Consider the following 18997-nt stretch of genomic DNA (forward strand, 5'->3'; position numbering starts at 1 on the left):
AAATATGAATTATTTGATAAATTTTGGGAATTTCCTTTGCCTTTTCTTTCATGGTTTTATTATGTAAATTAATTCAATGCTAAAATTCATGAGGTTTTTTGTCTTCCGTTTTTTACTCCAAAATTTTGATAAAAATGATTTAATGGCTCTCTGCTGGTTTTGTTTATGTAAATTTCAGGTAATGGGAAAATCTTTTAATCCAACATTTTGCAAAAGGAGAAAATTTTTTTTCATACTTTACTTGTATTACATATCATTTCTAAAACGGTTTGTGTTTCATTGTAGGCAATTTTTAATGAGCTTTGTAAGATGTTGGATCCTGGGAAGCCGTCTTTTACTCCAAAGAAAGGGAAAACAAGTGTTGTGATGTTCGTAGGTTTACAAGGTAATCTTTGCGTCTACATCTTCATATAGATTGAATTATAGTACAATTGGTATCGAGGGCTGCCTTTGCCCATTTTTGTGTGATAACTGTTGTGAAATTTCTTGCTAAGGATCAAATGTTTTGCTCAGTTAACCTCAAATGGAAGACCTGAATTTTTCCGTTTATATCTGTTTGTGGAAATTTTCAGGGTCTGGGAAAACAACGACATGTACAAAGTATGCATATTATCATCAGAAAAAAGGTTGGAAACCTGCTCTAGTCTGTGCTGATACATTCAGAGCTGGTGCTTTTGATCAGTTGAAGCAGAATGCCACTAAAGCTAAGATTCCATTTTATGGAAGGTACTTACGTCATTTTCATTCGATGTTGTGGCCACATATGGACATTTAGGATCTGGATTGACTGTTGGTTCACATAATGGTAGTTACTTTGTTTGAAGCCCTTTAATTCTTAGAATGGGGATGTGAAAAGGAGCATAATGTTGACTCTAGGATAATTTTCATCAATGATATGAGGCATGTGGCTAATAGCTAATTTTTTGTTGTTTTTTTCTTTTTCATGCAAAAAGGGCATAAGAGGGAAGTGTGAAAATATTTGCATGATATTATGTATTTAGCTAGTTTTCTTTTATGTTTCTTGATGAGTAATGCATATCTGCACACCTTTCTATGTATTCATATTGTGTATGCGTATGCATGAAAGTATCTAACGTGCATGAAATGCCCTCAATGGTTTCCACCCTATTGGATTGAAATGACTGTTTTTCGTATAATTTCTGAGAGTATATGCTGTTGATTTTATAGTCGTCATTCCTGCTGTGGATTTTAACTCTGGAGAATATTTTTAGTTGCGTATCCATCGCTTTAATGTGCACTTAATTAACTAGAATGATGTTTTCTGCTATATATTCAGCTACATGGAATCAGATCCTGTGAAAATTGCTGTGGAAGGTGTGGAGAGATTTAAGAAGGAAAATTGTGATCTTATAATTGTTGATACTAGTGGGCGCCATAAACAGGAGGCTGCTCTGTTTGAGGAAATGCGTCAAGTCTCTGAAGCAACGGTATTGTGCTGATTTTAGATGCTTGTTTTGTTTCAGAATAATTGATGCCATCAGTACCTTTTCACTAATTATTTTTGCTTCTCTTGTATATTCCAGAAACCAGATCTTGTTATTTTTGTTATGGATAGTAGTATAGGTCAAGCTGCCTTTGATCAAGCTCAAGCATTTAAACAAAGTGTTGCAGTCGGTGCTGTGATTGTGACCAAAATGGATGGTCATGCCAAGGGTGGTGGTGCTCTCAGTGCGTAAGTGTTATGATTGTTGTTGCCTTGATTATTATATCTACTCAAGTTAGTATTAGCATTTGCTTTATCTTTAGCTTCAGTTCTCATTATATGTATGTTTCTTGATTTTCTCCTTCTGTGGCTTCTGCCAGGGTTGCTGCAACTAAGAGTCCTGTCATATTTATAGGAACTGGAGAGCACATGGACGAGTTTGAAGTCTTTGATGTTAAACCATTTGTAAGCCGTCTTTTAGGTATGCATCTCCTTTTCCTGTTATGTAATCCTCCAAATCACATAAATTATGAGTTTCAAAATGGTGATATTTGTTTGAAACACTAACATTGTGCTTATCTCTCTGAATAGGTATGGGTGACTGGTCTGGATTCATGGACAAAATTCATGAAGTTGTTCCCATGGATCAACAACCTGAACTTCTCCAAAAGCTTTCAGAAGGGAACTTTACCTTAAGGATTATGTATGAGCAATTTCAGAACATACTCAAAATGGGTCCAATTGGTCAGGTAATTATTAACTACTCTCTTTGAAAGTGTTTTTGGTTAAGTTCTTTAAATGTTTGTTAGTATTCTGTTGCATTTTCTTTTTGGACCAGGTTGAAGTTGGGTCCTTCTAATGGGTGTACCTTGTACTGATTTTTCGATGTTGCATGCAAATTGGCATGCTTGTGTATTTGAAACCTGACGACTGAATGCTCATTTTGGTGGTTTGCACCTGTCTTAGATTTTCCATTGTGGGAACTTTTAATTGCTGTGCATGTTTGATGTCAGACATTTTTGCAATTGTTGCCATTTGCCATAAAGATTTACTCAACTAATTAGTAAATTATAATAATTTTTTCTCAAACTAATTATTAAATTATAATCATTTTTAACGATTTTGATAGCAGTCTTATTGCTCAGTAGGTGGCATTCTAAGTTTAAGCCAAACATTTTGTGGAAGACAATAGAAATTAACACTGTGGTACCTAACAAAAAAAAAAGTAACACTTTGGTAATAGGGGAGAAGATGCTTGTATGATAATTATAAATGAACTTGGATACCAGACCAGCATACTCCAAACATTTAAACTATATCAAGGAGGTGGAAGTCCCCCCCATACTGCAAGAACTTAGTTAGTGCCTTCATGGATAAAGTGCTGCCTCATAATCTGGTTTACATTAGTGCTTTCCAATCAGCTAAACGAGAGACGTCTCCCTGGAAAATTAGGTACAGACAAGTTTCTGTTGTTCCTAGCCTGTTTCCTTGAGTTGAGAGTATCAATCTTGTTGCAGTAAAGTCTTCGCTTTCCTGTTGTGCAAATATTTCCTGCATTTATATGGGTGACGTATTTTCAGCCCAAAAATAAAATTTTAATATATAAAATACATTCAAGTTTTCATGTTTATCATCAAGCATTGACTTGCTTGGTTACAAAATTTGTAAGGATTTATATTAGGGCCTCATATGTATAAGTTTTTGAACAGTGATTTTGTCTACCATCCAACGCCCCCTACCCCTCAAATTTCCATTCTTTGTCACTTATCTTTCCTTCACTCTATTCCTTTTTGTTAATGCAGTTGAGTAATTGATTTCCTTGTTAGGAGGCTTCAACTTTATGAAAATGATTTACTTTGGTTGCTTTCTGCAGGTCTTCTCAATGCTTCCAGGATTTAGTGCTGAATTAATGCCGAAAGGTCGTGAAAAAGAAAGCCAGGCAAAGATCAAGCGCTACATGACCATGATGGACTCGATGACAAATGAAGGCAAGTAAATGCTGCTTTATTCAATTTCTTGAGACATGTAATATTGCCAGAATTGTAGGATTTAATAGGATCACTAGTTAAATCTGTTTTTTTATTATTATTATTATTATTATTGTTAATATGTTGCAGAGTTGGACAGTTCAAATCCAAAGCTCATGAATGAGTCAAGGATGATGCGGATAGCACGGGGATCTGGTCGTCATATCCGAGAGGTAATGGAAATGTTGGAGGAGTACAAGCGCCTTGCTAAGATATGGAGCAAGATGAAGGGGCTTAAAATTCCTAAGAAGGGTGAAATGAGTGCCTTGTCTCGTAACATGAATGCACAGCACATGAGTAAGGTTCTCCCTCCACAGATGCTAAAGCAGATTGGTGGCATGGGTGGCTTGCAGAACTTGATGAAGCAAATGGGTTCCGCCAAAGACATGATGGGGATGTTCGGAGGTGGGGAATAGTAACTTTTATACACGACTCCGACCTTGTACTTTCCGCTGGACTCCCTGGTGAAGACTGAAGACATATGCATCCCCGGAGCCCTAGCAAGTCCTTATGCAAATTGTGTTTTCAGGAGATTCTATTTCTTGCAGGCTAAGGCATTTTGATTTTCTTGTTTCCATTTCTCATCTTACTTCAACATTTAGAATTAACAGTAACTCTTCTCTTTTTGTACGTATTTTAGATGATCAAAGAAAAAGTGCATGGTATTGAGCAATGGCCATATATACATTTACCACTGAGTCAGATACTCAAGTGCAGAATTGAAATGAGTTTGAGGTGGTGAAGCAAAGGTTTTCATCATGTACAAAAATAACCTATTAATGAGATTATTTCTTTTGAGTCACATTTGTTTGCAAAGGTGTTCATATATTTCGATTTCATCGCTTGCTACAATATGATGCTTCTTACATTGCGAGACAAAACCAAAGAGTTGAGATGAATTTTGGATTATAAAAGTTTTAATATTTCATTAATGCGAAACTACTCGTGAGAAATATCAAAATAATAATAAATCTTTCGAGTTGAAAATACAAAATGAAAATATGAATTCGTGACAATTACAGGAATCTCCAACCAAGGAAAACACACGAGGTTTGTAGTGGAACAACCCACTCTTTCTATTACCAGAGAGCATCACAGCCCAATGCTTTAGTATATCATTTCGAGCTTCACTACTTACTTATGCCATCTGTTCATAAAATCATCCATATCTATACAATTCTCTCCTTCTATCATTCCCAACACCGAGAAATCATGTTTTCCTTCACTTTATACTATTTATTACCCTCTTCTTTCGTAACATTGATCAACGGAAATTCGACCAGAAAGTTCAGAGTACCCCTTTGCTTGCTTTCTTTTCCAGATGCATCTTTCTCCCAACTTTTCTGCATTAGAATGCCATTATCAAGTTAATTTCTAATTTTTCCATTTATCAAATGTTAGCGAGCTTAAAACAGTTTGTACAACCATCAAGGTAAGACTTCATTGAATTTCAGGAGAAACTTCACGCCAAAAGTTAATACCAATCCTTATTGGACTGTTTACCAAATGATGGCAGAAATATTATAGTCGATTAATCTTAAATGAAAACAAAACTTTATATTAAATGATAACAATAATAAACAAAAAAAAAAAAAACCAGTTAGTTGGCAAATATGCTGTATTACCATAGCATTGATGAAGTATACTCCTTGAATTCAGAAACAAATTATGAGTTCTCATAAAGTTACCTTTACAAGAACTTGCTCAGAACAGTTTTACTCAAAGGGGCCTCTTCTTCCTCATCATCCTCATCATGCGACTTCACATACGTGTTTAGAGCACAGCGTATTACTGAGTTCACCTGCTTCCTTAATGTTGCATTATCAACAAAAATATCTGTTACCATCTTCCTTAACTCATCATCGGTTCTTTTATCACCGCCTTTCATGCTGTGACTCTCATCCAATCTAGCCACAGAATTTTCTACATCTTGTGCAAGGAGCTGTGCCTGTCCGTACGTAAAGAAGTCAGCATTAGAATATTGTTTGATTTCAAGGAATTCTTGGAAGCAGTTATAGAGAAGAATATGCACACCAACATGCAAAATAAATCATGAAGGCATTCATAAAAGTAAAAATACTCAGTGCAAACTTAGTAGGTGAAGAGGATCACACCAGACAGTTTACCAAAGATAGTGATTGTACCAGTTTCAGAGAGAAAGAGAGAGAGAAGAAGAAGTGATTGCACCACCAAAAAGACAAAAAAAATTGATAGAAAGCACTGAAACTTACTCATTCCCGTAGTTATGGTGATAAATATAATTGCTTCATACAATGCATCTAGTATACAACACAATCATTACTACCTTAATACGGTAGACAAACAGATATAAAGAAATGCGCATTCACAGGCACATACACTCATGCCAGTTATTAAGCAATTTTTTAACTGTCATAACTCATAAAGGGAAAATTTTCAAACCTTAAATAAAAAATCAATCCAAATGCCAAAACTTTCTGAGAGAAAGGGTTTCAAAAGCATGCTCCTACAAAGAGTTCAGAAAACTGATTCTGGATACCTCAGCAAGAAGGAGACCAATTCGATTATCCGATGTTGTCAAGAGATCTAGAGCATCTGATGGAGATGAAGTATCAACAATTAATTTATCCTCCTCCTCGCTAAGGAAATTAACACTACATTCTTCAAGCCGATCACGAAGAAGATTACATTCGTGAAGGAGTTTTGTATTTGCAGCATTGGCATGCTCCATCCTTTGCTTTTCTTTCTGCAGAACCCTCTGAAAAATGCACATGGAAAACAGAATGAGAATTTATACCTGTTTAAATATAACAAACCTACCAAAAAAAGTTTTCTTTTGAAAAAGGTAGTCACTTAAGAATGCAACGCCCTAGTAACAGCTTCGTAAATCACTTTTCTTGTCATATACTTTTTGATAATCCTTTATTTTATATAGCACGTTCAACCTAGCAAAGATTTAAAGATGATTTAGATCCTATCATGAAAGATCACATTCCTAACAGAATTCTCCAGTCCCTGCAATGCCTTTGATATAAGGAATTAAGGACTCCAAATTTGTCTGAAGTAGAAGAAAAACAGAATCTCATCATTGACTTTTCAGAAGGTCATGTTGTCTGTAACATCTTTTTTTATATGGGATGGTCTTTAACATGTAAAACAGAAATTTTGACACTTACGAAGGTTCTTCCAGAAAGAGAAAAAAAAAAAATTAATGTGCATGGGTGGTCATCACCCATGACAATTCGATCACTATCTGAAATGTTTCTTATTTTACATTGCCTTTACCATAAGGCTCTAAAGTCGGTGAATAATGTTCCAATCAACATGCATTTAGACTGAACATTAGACAGCCAATGCATGATGAAATCACTGTAGTAACAAATATAAGTGCCCTAAAAGGACCAAGGAAGATGTCACACAAAAAGTGAAAAAAACAAAAAAAAAAAAGCTTTTACTTTTTCTAACAAAGAGAGCAATCAAAGAGAAATGAACCAAAAACATCAAACATTGATGGAAGGAGCTTGGAAGCTTGATACATACTGCAGTATGAACTCTTTGACACCAGTTGATTCAATAGATTATATATTAAAAAAATGGCTCCTACATGATACATTTTTCCCCAAGAAACAACAAAAGACAAAAATGAGAAGGCAAAAAGACAAACAGACATAATATTATAGTTTGTTCAAGGAAGAAATGATGAAATACCTCCAATTCTAGTTTTTCTTTCATCACACGACTAAGCTCTTGCTTCAATTCAGATTGAGAACTTCGAAGAGATTTCACCTCCTTGACAAGGACCTTTACTTCTGCTTTTGATTTCACCTCTAACTCCTCATGATGTTTATGCAAGTTTGCAAGCTGCTCTCTAGCAACATCTAACTCTTGCAGCAACATTTTGCTCTCCTGAATGATTAATAAATTTGCAGACTCAACACGTGCCTTTTCATCCTGGAATATTTAGCACTTATTAACTAAAGCTTATCAGTAATTGTATAAAAATGTTATAAAAAGGAAATGCTAACAACACAAAGAGAAACCTGTTCAGTCTTTAATTTCAGTTCCATCTCCAAACACTGCTTCCGAAGTTCCTCCATATCCCACTGCATTTGAGTAAATCTTTCTCTTTCAAGTAAAACAGCTTGCTGCATGTTTTCATCACAATTATCTCTAGTGGTTTCAAGTTCCACTTCCAAATCCTTGACCTGCAAGGAAAAGTCCTATCAAGTCAGTAATATTAATTATGCTAATCAAATTACAATAATTACACTTCATTAAGTATGTTAAGACAACCCTTTTTTCATATGCAAAAGGTCTGACCCAAATCCAAGCAGAATGGGGGCAAAAAAAATCATGGCCCAACCTAACTGGTTTGAGATTAAGGCTTAGTTGAGTTGACTGGAGTTCAGTTTCCACACAATTAAATCTAGTATCATATAATCACCATAAACCAAAGCATCCCAATTCCCAATGACATTAAAAGAAAGGTTTTCAAAGCAACCATTTCTCAGTCCTAAAAGTAGTTCACAAACCTATTAAGCTGCATTAACAAATGTCTAAGTCCATAAATCTGACAAATCAAACTTAGCATAATGTTTAGTTTATAAGGAATCCAATCTAAAATCTTCTAACCCTAGCCATTTATCAATATATTGTCAATCTTCTTACACACAGCAGCTAGCCAGTTTTCTGGCCTTCAACAACTAATATGAGTTGTAATTATTGCACATATCAAGCTTCAAATATTAGTCTTGGGAAGTATATTTTGTGAAATTATATTCCACGCCGGAAATGGCCTCCTGTTCAGACAACCATGTGTTAGTTGTTCCGGTTGACCCTATGGTAATAACACTGCCAGAGCCTAATTTTACTACCCCAGGAACAAATGTGTGCTGAGTTAGCTCCCTCTTCAATTAAGAGATTATTCTTTGGACAACACCAAAATATCTGCTATATTGATGTTTTGGAATTGCAGGAGGATATTCTTTTTTCACATGCCCATCCTTGTCAAAAATAAATAATATAAATAATTAAGTCATTCTTGGCTGGTAGGAAATTGACTAGTAGTACAAGTGATGTGCTGCAAAAGGTGATCTAATAAGATCCTACACTTCTAGCGTTTCCACACCACATGTTCTCTCTCAAGATTTTTGCCAATATCAAACACTTACAAGATCGAAAGTTTGAGCACAAAGTCCATTTTCTCCAAAGATCAAAAAGTAAAAGATAAGCCTCACCAGCTGATCACCAAAGAGTGTCAGGATCACAGATCATAAAAGCTACCATCTCTTTCTTTCATATATTTTGTGGACCAACATCATGCGATCCTAAAGATGACATCTTGAGAAGGTAAGGATCTGATTGCCATGTATTTAAACCAAGAAAATCAAGTCAAAGCACTAAGACGCTAATAAGGAACCCTACTCTTCTGATATCATAGGTCAGTCTTTAGGCATTTGAGAGGAATAAAAATAAAGATCAATAAGTGCATTTGAGATTCTCAGGTAATGTAAGATCTACAAACTAAAACAACACAGCTAAATAACTAATACCATGGACATAAGCAAATATAACAAAAACCATAGAAGAATGACTGAGTAATACCCATTTCTTTGTCAATGCAATCAAGGAAATAGAAATTGCATTAAAAGGGCTTCTAAATTCTAACCGTAGTTGGAAATACCTTTGTTTCCAGGAACTGTCTGACTGCAACTTCTTGATTCAACCTTGATATAACATCTTCCATGTCTGTTTTTGCTGTAGCTAGTCTCCTCTGCAGTGTATTGAGAACCCTTTTTAATTTATGGCGCTCCTCCGATAGAAAAAGGACAAGCAAATCTCTATGGAATTGTAAATCTGAGCTGAAAGAATCCAATGTTCTAGGAGCTTCAGCATTTTCAGGTGGGTCAAGTATCCCATCACCAAACAAACTAGCTACTCCAAAATTCGATATTTCACTAGCTCTCACAGAACTTAAGTCACTTCCAATGCTCTCTGTTGACAATCTTCGAACATGGCCATCCATTTTGCTATAGTCTAGTTCAGGCAAATGCTTTGCTCCATCTCCAGGCAGAAATCTAGTGTCAGTTGTATTTCCTGCAAGTTTATCTCCTTCAATTTCGCTTTCTTTTCCAGAGTGCATTTTTTGCTTGGAAAACTTTTCTAGGTTTTCCAGAATAAAGTTCTTGTTAAATATGCCATACTTCATAGTTTTTTCTAAGGGTTCAATCAAATGTGGCTCAGAAGTTGAAGGTTCCATGGAAGGATCAGCAGAACTATCTTTTCCGTATCTTGGTGTTCCAAGCACAGATATATCCTCAGAAGAAGCATCATGATCAGATGCAATTGAACTACCAATATTCAGGGAAACATCTGAGTTGGTCTTGGACAGAAATGAAGGAACCACACCACTTACAGAAGAAACAGCATTTGATTGATTTATGTTGTCGAAAGCTGTAACAAAACAAACACATTTAGTTCCATGGAGCATAACCTAATATAAATACAGGTAGCAGTTGAAAATGCATTCATCCATTTATAATAGGCATCAAGGAAACACCTACAAGACCTCGCAGCAGCTTCTAGCTCGAGAAATGTTGCCACTGAGACACTTCTGGAAATATCAATATCTGATAAAAGTTTTTCCATCCAATCCTCCAAAGAACACCTTCTCTGCAATAAACTAACCATTTTGAGAATATTATTATTAAAAGTGTTGTATTATTCCCAAAAATAATGGAAATAAATGAAGCTCATTTCAAGTATTAACAAAAGGAGAATGGTCACAGTTTCATGTCAAAAAAATACAGAAGTAAATGATCAGTTTTCAGATTGCCAATAAATAATGAGAAAAGGGTTAAACTTGGACATAATACACTATTCAACATTCGTCCACTTCATGAGCACGATCAAGAGCTATAAGATGGTCAGTTGCTTTTTGCCCAGATCCTTATGACTCACTTATGTATGCATAGAATATATAAGATAAACTCTTAATTTTCTTAGGTTGCCTAACATAATTGATTTCTCTTGCAGTGAGCGTTCCAGAAAACACATACAAGCCTATTCTGATAAAGATTCATATTGTTGCCATGAAAAATAAGCAAATATTATAGCTTACCTCCTCCAACAGTGTTCGGCTTTTCATCCTCAATATCCTCCTTGGAGGAGCTGGGGTCAGATTTTTCTTGGGAAATATCTTCTTAAGCTGCCCAAAAGAGGAAGAAAATGAGAATGCACTAAACCATGCTTTCGCATAAGAGAAACAAAGAAGATAAATACACTTTCTCTGTGATAAACTGAAGTTCCAAAACTTACTTCAGATAGCAGCTTGAAGAAATCACTAAATCTTCGTAATATTTCTCGGCTAGTTGTGATGCCTTCTGGTGATTGAATGCCAACTTGAACCTTGAAAAACTGTCCTCAATGACGTTAAAAACAAAAATAAGTGAAGCAAATAATGCTTAACTAAAGCTTAACAACCACATCAAATGAGGAGAAAAGTCATCAACAAAGTTAAAAACAATCCCCATTGGAAATACATCTCTCTTATCATTTCATAACAGATAATACAATAACATACAAAAAGAAAAAAGAAAAAAACCATAAATAATAACTTCGTGGAAGTAATGCAAAGGCCATGATTTTAAACTATATACATAATACCCAATATACCAAAGAAAATTTTATAAATATTTTATTTCTTTTCCTTTCTTTGGTTTTCTTTGGTTGGGTATAGGGAGGGGAGGGGGGTCTTGTCCCAAGTTCTAACTCCTAAAGTGGCTTCACCCCTAATTGAATTCCTATTGGCTAGGTACACAGTAAGCAACAACTAGTGCCTCTAAATACCATAGCGTTCCAACATACATTTTTGATAAACCTCACCTCAATCCCACTCAAATCCTCTCTAGATTGCTTCCCTCTCATCTTAAGTGCGCCTTGTTTCTTTCCCAGCTAATTCTTCCCACGACTCAAAAGACCCAAAAAAATTTGCCACCTCAGAACATGTTTGAAGAAGTATTCTTTGGGTAACAAAAATAAAGACACAGATGTTGCTAGATAAACAGGTAATCAAAAAAATATTCTGGCAAACATGTCATATAGTTCATTTCCTTCCATCCCAATTAATGCATAACTAACATCTTTGCAGTCTATCATGAAAACTTGCATAGCAATATGACTACATGGAAAGAAAAATTATCAAATCAAAATGACAACTGCAATCTAATTTGAAAGAGCTCAATACTCCCAAAAATAAAAAATAAGAAAGTAGTACCACAATCGGGTCTGAACCTCGGGATTTTGGTAGAAGAACCCAAGAAGGAATTGTAATGCAGTAACTCCATCCTGTATGAGGGTCGTGAGGCCAAACAGTGTCCCGCCCATCCTATATTGAAACTCAAATTAAAGAATGCTATTGGTGAAAATGAACTGAATTTCAAAAACAATGCTCAAATAAATAAAACTTCTCATCAACTGAACATGCTAATAACATGCTGCACTGCAACCAAGTGGCTGGTTGCACACCTCACAAAGCTAACCGTACAAAGAAGCGGAAAAGATTACATGAGCTAAATATGAAATGTTATAGGGAAACACATATTAAACAGACAGAACATCATTTTCTTAACCAGTCACCAAGCTAGTATGGTTCACTTCGTTCTCTGGCACTTAACAATTAAACTGGCAAATAAAAGCTCATATGAGAATCAGCAAAAAAAAGGAGAAAATTAGCTCAAGAGCATGAATCTTCTCTATTCATGAATCAGAGCAAAAAAAATAGCCATTCCTATAGCGGCACGAGTTGTTTCAATTCTCCTTTTTTTTTTATTAGTAAGATAAGCAATTCATCAAACCAACAAAAAAGAAAAGGGGTAGCAAACCACAACAACGACAACCGCTTGTACTGATTCAAACATGAACTTTTACCTTGAAAACTATCTTCCGTTTGCAAGAAATATTTTACTCAGCTCAAATTAAGTCAAAATTAAACCCTTAAAACAAAAGAAGGCAAAGTATTTAAAAGAAAAAGAAAACTCAGCTTTGAAAACATCAAAATTCAAGTGAAATCGAAAAAAGAGGAAATACCCATTTGCGAGGAGGGATAGACCAGTCCATCCCCAATGGCAATGGCGAGGTCCCATCATGGCGGTACCTTGGTGGGCTCCTACGACTGGCCAGCGAAGCTCTTTTATGTTCAGCATCATCATCACCACCAGAATCACGGCCATTAGAATCATCGCGAGGTCTGATTAAGAAATCGGCCGATGATTGGTGATCGATGATTGGATTATCAGAGAAGTTGGCGAAATCGAATAAAGACAGATCGTGCGCGTAAAGATTCATTTTTTTCTTTTGTATGTTCCCACTAAGGGAATTGGGGTTCCTCTGCTTTACGTTTCTGGTTTAGGGACAGTCTGAAATTTTAGATCCTAGTTTGTTATCTTTCAATTTGCTTTGGTTTCCCAACTAATTGTCTCTGGGTCAACTTGCAAATGACAATACCTTATTTTTATACTGGTAAAATAGCAGTTTTAATCGAATTTATTTATTTTCAATAAAAACACTTCCATCCAGAAAGTTATATTTGGTTGAAATTATCAGAGTTTCACTTAATAACGTAATAATATTAAAATAATAATTTATTTTTTATAAATTTTAATAATTATTATTATATAATTTTTATTAATTTTAAAAAAATAAAAAACCAATAAAAATAAGAGAGAAACACTGAATCTAAGAGAGGAGAGTATGGACCGGATCTCCCGTTTCCTGGAAAGCTGAGGAGTATCCATCGGTATTTCATGTTTTTTATTTTTTTTTAAATATAATAATAATTTTTTAAATTAATAAAAAAAGTATTTTAATTTTTTATAATTTTAGTGTTTATATTTTTTTAAAAAAATATTTATTTTAAAAACTAATAAATCTGTATGTAATTTCGGTTAAAATTCATGATTGTAAGGTATTTTATCTTTTTATTTTTCTCTTTTTAATTTTTTTATTTAAAGTAAAAAAAATTATGAAATATAAAATTATCACGTGTTCACTTTTTCAATCAAAAGACATGAACATTAAATAAAACAAATCTATATTTATATAGATAAATTTATCTTATCTTTTATGAGATTCATGATATTTTATTTCACTCAATTATACAATGTTATACTAACATTCTACTTAAAAGAGATACTCGAGTTTACCTTGACTTTTCATATCAAAATTAATCAAATTTAGACTCAATCCATACCAAATATCTCTAAACATATCTTTTTATTAGACAAGAGAAAATGTTATTAATATACAATGTATTGATAAGATAATGATTAAATATTATGTTTAGTTAAATTTTTTATTTTGAAAGTTTAATGTTAAAATGTATTATATCAATATTAATATATGAATAATTATTTTCAATATTAAAACCTATTTTAAAATGTTTAAAATAGAAAATAGTTATAGACATATAAGAAATTATATATTTTTTGCATAATACTATTAATATTAATTAATCTATGTTGATAATAAACTAATAAGTGATATTATGTTATTATTAAAATATATATTATCATTACTAATTAATGTTGATATTATTAATCATCATTAATTAACATGTAAATAAGTATTTTAATGAATAAATTATATTTAAAAATTAATCCATATGATAAATATCTTGAAAACAAAAAATGGTTATAAAAATGTAACAAATATTATTATATAACATAAACTATATTACAATAATGTTGACATTATAACGTAATAAAACATGTTAACTGTCCTTATTATTAGAATATACATCTTTATATACCCTATGCATTTTACTGTATTATACTATACAGTGTTTAATATATTATTATTTATATTAAATATGTATATATTACAATATTATTATATATTTAAACATAATTACATATTATATTATTGTATTTATGATTTTGTAATTGAATTATTTATAATAATTCTAAACTTTCAATTATTGCAATTATAAATCTTGTATTTTTCAGAAATTAAATATTGTAAACAAAAAAAAAACATATTATAGAAGAAAGAAAATTGAATAAATATACACGTGGCAACCTTCGCAGTGGGCCCACTGGTTCAAAGCGAAATAAAAAACGTGAAGCTGCCAGAGCACGGGAAATGGCAATATCCTATTGGCTAATGTGGCCAGGGTCGAATAGGAATTTTAACCATATTTTAAGAAATAATAATGACATTAATTTAAAATATTATTTTTATAAATAAAATCTATTTTTATAAATAAGAAATATTAATCTTACTTATAAAGCGAAAATTTTCATCAAAATACATTAAAATTTGAAAAAAAAAGTAATCTCGAATAAGTTAGAAATGTTAGCCAATAATAATGTAAAAATATTCAAAAATGGGTGAATAGGATTTATAAAAATTCTTTTAAATAAATTAATTTTTTAATGAAAGCAATAAAAAAAACTTTTTAATGAAAACAAGTTAAAAACAATTTTCTCAACTTGTATTTTTCAATCAAATTATGTAAAAAATAAATTTATGAATAAACAATATGAAAACTAAATTTGACAAACTCTTTAAGATAAAATCACAAATGTAAAGTTTTCATAAACTTCCAATCTAGGAAAACTTAAAACAAACATGCTTTTTCTTTTGAAGTATGTCAAAAGTAATTTGAAGAGTCAATTAAAGGTTTGACAAATTCAAACAAATTTTTAATGTAAATGAATAAATTCAAGGACTGAAAAATAGAGAAAAAAGATACAAAGAATTTATAGAGGTTCGACTCTCTTTATAATTGCGTATGTCATCCCCTTAATAAGATGAAGAGTTTCAAATTTACTATGAAAAATATTTTTTTGAAACTCAAGCATAATCTTTAAAATATCTTTTCAAAGAATCAAGTATAATCTTACAATACTTTTTAAAGGAGCAAATACAACCTCTCTACCTTTTACCTAAGCTAAAGTACAACTTTATGCTTTATAAAGGATATGATATAACCTTACAACACTACCTTTTTTGGAGGTTAAAGTATAACTTTTTTTTCTTTTATAATATTAAAGCAAATGTATTTTGAAAAGGTGGATTTTGCTAAGTACAAAGTACGAAGAGTATGATAGTGATAAAAATTATTACAAAAGATGGGAATTAATGTACAAAGAAATTATAGTATAAGAAAACTTAAAAGTTTAGTGGAAGAATTGAATTTGCTTCCTCTAGCTTGGTCTCTCTTTTTCTTCATAAGATTTGATTCTTGATCAAATTATATTTTTCTCCACTCGTCTAATCTCTAAAATGTATTAGAGAAGTCCTTTTTATATTTGATAAAAATTTAAAATAGTGAAGAAATTAGATGTTTTTCTTAGATTTTTCATGTTTAATGATTACTTTTGGAACTTTAAGATCGAGCTTGGTATTGGGGATGTCGATCCTAATTTGAATTTCTTCCTTGATTTTCACTTGTAAGATCAAGCTTTTAAACGTTATGTCAATCCTGACTCACATATTTATTCTATCAATCATAATTCTTTATTATCATCATATTTAGTACAAAATGTACATTTAAGTATATATATGTATATGAAAATTATTTTATATATCAATGATGAAATTTAAAATTTCATTAAAATGAATAATGATATAACTTCGAATAAATGATATCACAAATGAGGCATAACTTGGAGTAAACAATATTGCAAAATGAATTATGAGATGGGCATGAAATGTATAGAGAACAAACATACAAGAATTGAGGACCATATGAAGATTATTTGTAAAATCCTATAATATGCCTCAAAAATAAGAAAAAAAAAGTATACCATCTGATGCGATGGGTTGTTTTTATGCTTTTCCTGGATTTTTCTATTGCAAATCATGCAAAATTTTCCAGTTTCTTATGATAAAAGTAAAAAAGAAAAAAAAAGTTAAAGTGATATATATATATATATATATATATAAACAAAGAAAACCTCAAAAATCTATCACATCTACTGTGGAAGTCAAATCACAAGGAAAGTGTGTGTTACAGCATTATTTACATACATACAAAATGTGTGTTACTGCATTGTATGCATACATATATATATATATATATATTATATCTTAATTTTCTGGTGAAAATAGTACACAGTGAAGAAAAACCCTACACGTTACCCTTCCCCACCACTCTCTTATCAACATATAATGCTGGTGTTGATATATGATAGCTTAGGTAGAATGGTCCTTTACTCTGCACAACCCAAAGGGGTCCTCTCTTCCCTATCTCTCTCTCTCTGGGCATTTTTATGTTGAATTCTGCTTTAAACCCTTTTAGTCTTTGCACTTAATTTTAAGTAGGGAAGGGTGTTGTGCGAGAGAAAGCTCATGGGAAAAGAAAGTGTAAAAGTCCTGTCATGCTTTTCCACAGCTTTCTTGAACTTCTCTTTCACTTTTTTCTTCACAATTTTGCTAGCAGCTTTTGGTGCAACTATAGCTAGCATAGAAGTTCAAGAAAACTGTGGGATAATATGGCAAATGAGGACTTTCGAATTATCAGTTTGATAGGCATTAACTCACTGATTTTTTGATTTTCTTACCATTGCAGCATGGGATTCTTCCCTTCTACGAGTTGAGAAGGTCAGGCGGCGACTTCAGCAATGGTTCTTGTTAAATTTTCCTTATCAGTACCTGTCTCTGGAGGTAATAACTTGAAACCACATCTCAAACTACACTATACACACACACAAACACACACACATTTTCCTCTCATTCTCAAGTTCCACTTTTCTTTTCCCTCATAATTATTTTGACCTAGTAAATTTTTTGCTACAATATTGATAAGAACTTCTGTTTAGCGTAGTTGATCTGAATATAAAAACTTGTGTTTAGTGTTTGCTTCTGCACTATTATAATAGGCCTGCAGCGACTGCAACAATTATTGTGTAACTTGACAACCCTAAAAAGTAAGTGCTACTGGTTTTTTGCTGCAATTCTTCCTAAAATTGATTAAGATTGAAGTCTACCCTTTCTCTCCTGCACCAGTCCATTCGGGTTTATCTACAATATATATAGAATTCATGGCTTATATCATGTGTTTTCAAGTAAACCCTCAAAGATAACTTATGCATTCTAGATGGTTTTTAACCTCTTTTGTTATATTCTCTGAATTTTAGCTGTATTTTATAAGAATAAATTGATTAGCACATTGCACCATAGTGGCTGTTCTAAGGAAATCTTTTGATAAGTAACCCTCATGTATAAAATTATATATATATATGTATATATTAATGTCTATATTTTTAACCTGCATTTCTCTTTCTATTAATAATTTCTTCTATCAAATTCACAACATTATGCTTTAAGTTCTACACATACTTCAGCAGAAGAAGAGAGTTAATTAATTCTATTAGGTTTTGGTTACAATTCCTTTTTAACTGATGAACAGTTGTGTAGAGTGAAGCAGAAGAAGGGAAAATAATGAAAAACTAAAGTACTACACATTGTTTGCAGGCTACCCTTTTTTCTTTCCTTTCCATTTTTTTGGTTTTCAAAATTTTTTCTTGCTAATATGCAAGTTGAAGAGAGATATTTTTTGTACAATTTTCTTACCGTCAAAACCAGATTGGCCAACAGTTTGTTGTGTGCTGCAGAGATTTCTTATTGGCTTTAAAATTTTCCCCCCAAATATTGTCAATCATAATAGTTGCTGCCTCCCTTCTGTTGGTTTTTTCCTTTTCTTCACTTTATTACTTTTGTTTTTATTCTTGATTTTTGAAAGTCTTAGTCATGTCTAGGATGAGAAGGGATAATATTTGTCTGCACATTTTTCAGAAGAATTTGGGCCCTCGCCTCATCTAAAATACTATTTTGGTCTGGAGTATGAACCCTGCTATTACAACATCAACCAATCATTTGTATGGTTCATGAATACTCTAGAGAGAGAGAGAGAGAGAGAGAGAGAGAGGAAGGCATGTGATAATATTTTGAAACTAACACAAGACTAGATGTTAAACTCTTTCTTTGTCCTTTTCTATGGGTAAAGAATTGAGGTAAAAAGAAGCTAAGCAAATACCCAAGTCTTTTCTTCTTTTGCACTTGGTTTCTCATAGTATAGTAAGGAGAATCTTAGATATGTAAATGGGTTGTTGTTATACGGGTATTTATGAGTATTCGATCTGATAATATAAAATTTGAATATTCTATATTCAGTTATGAGATAATTTTATTTATGTCATTAGTTCAAAGCAAATTTTCTAATAATAACAGTTGGATTCAATTATGTCCTTAGTGAATGACATAAAAAGGCCTACACTCATAGCTATTGATTTGCTTTTCTAAAGGCAATACTTAAGGTTATTATGGCAATGAGTTGTTGTTGATGTACCAAGGGATAGAGCTTGTAAAATTTCTCTATCTCTTTCACTATATAATATTTAACATCTTTGAGCTATGCATCATTATAACCAAAGTCGTTAAATAAAGGTTCTTTTCCACATACATGGAACTTACTAGACTTTGAATCACACAAATAGAAGTACTTTTTTTCTCCTACTATTCAAATTTAAGATTTTTAACTTAA

The 18997-nt window shown here is 32.5% G+C and overlaps 2 protein-coding genes across 4 annotated transcripts in view; one reads left to right on the forward strand and one right to left on the reverse strand.

The window, feature by feature from the left end:
* LOC110427071 (signal recognition particle subunit SRP54 2) overlaps nucleotides 1–4152 on the forward strand; it is a 4670-nt gene extending 518 nt beyond the window's left edge. The window contains exons 2-9 of the mRNA XM_021442460.2: nucleotides 286–385; nucleotides 573–726; nucleotides 1298–1448; nucleotides 1545–1693; nucleotides 1825–1925; nucleotides 2036–2193; nucleotides 3318–3432; nucleotides 3562–4152. Of these exons, the coding sequence (XP_021298135.1) occupies nucleotides 286–385; nucleotides 573–726; nucleotides 1298–1448; nucleotides 1545–1693; nucleotides 1825–1925; nucleotides 2036–2193; nucleotides 3318–3432; nucleotides 3562–3887 (1254 nt within the window). The 3' untranslated portion in view covers nucleotides 3888–4152. The remainder of the gene's footprint in view (nucleotides 1–285; nucleotides 386–572; nucleotides 727–1297; nucleotides 1449–1544; nucleotides 1694–1824; nucleotides 1926–2035; nucleotides 2194–3317; nucleotides 3433–3561) is intronic.
* Nucleotides 4153–4370: 218 nt separating this feature from the next.
* Nucleotides 4371–12925, reverse strand: LOC110427069 (Phox (PX) domain-containing protein). Of its 3 annotated transcripts, none has more exons than XM_021442458.2 (11): nucleotides 12538–12925; nucleotides 11726–11836; nucleotides 10768–10857; nucleotides 10571–10657; nucleotides 10014–10122; nucleotides 9134–9903; nucleotides 7491–7655; nucleotides 7159–7401; nucleotides 5990–6208; nucleotides 5160–5419; nucleotides 4371–4814 (listed from the first exon to the last, which is right to left on the reverse strand). In XM_021442458.2, the coding sequence occupies exons 1-10, from the start codon at nucleotides 12793–12795 to the stop codon at nucleotides 5162–5164; spliced, it is 2310 nt and encodes a 769-aa protein (XP_021298133.1). In that variant the 5' UTR covers nucleotides 12796–12925; the 3' UTR covers nucleotides 4371–4814; nucleotides 5160–5161. The 3 variants fall into 3 exon arrangements, with proteins under 3 accessions (XP_021298133.1, XP_021298134.1, XP_021298132.1); XM_021442459.2 differs by having other exon boundaries at nucleotides 7159–7356; nucleotides 10768–10866; XM_021442457.2 differs by having other exon boundaries at nucleotides 10768–10866.
* Nucleotides 12926–18997: the final 6072 nt, after the last annotated feature.

Source organism: Theobroma umbraticum, unplaced genomic scaffold (assembly GCF_002168275.2).
Source record: "Theobroma umbraticum cultivar Fairchild unplaced genomic scaffold, ASM216827v3 scaffold_228.0, whole genome shotgun sequence".
Classification (NCBI taxonomy): Eukaryota; Viridiplantae; Streptophyta; class Magnoliopsida; order Malvales; family Malvaceae; genus Theobroma; species Theobroma umbraticum.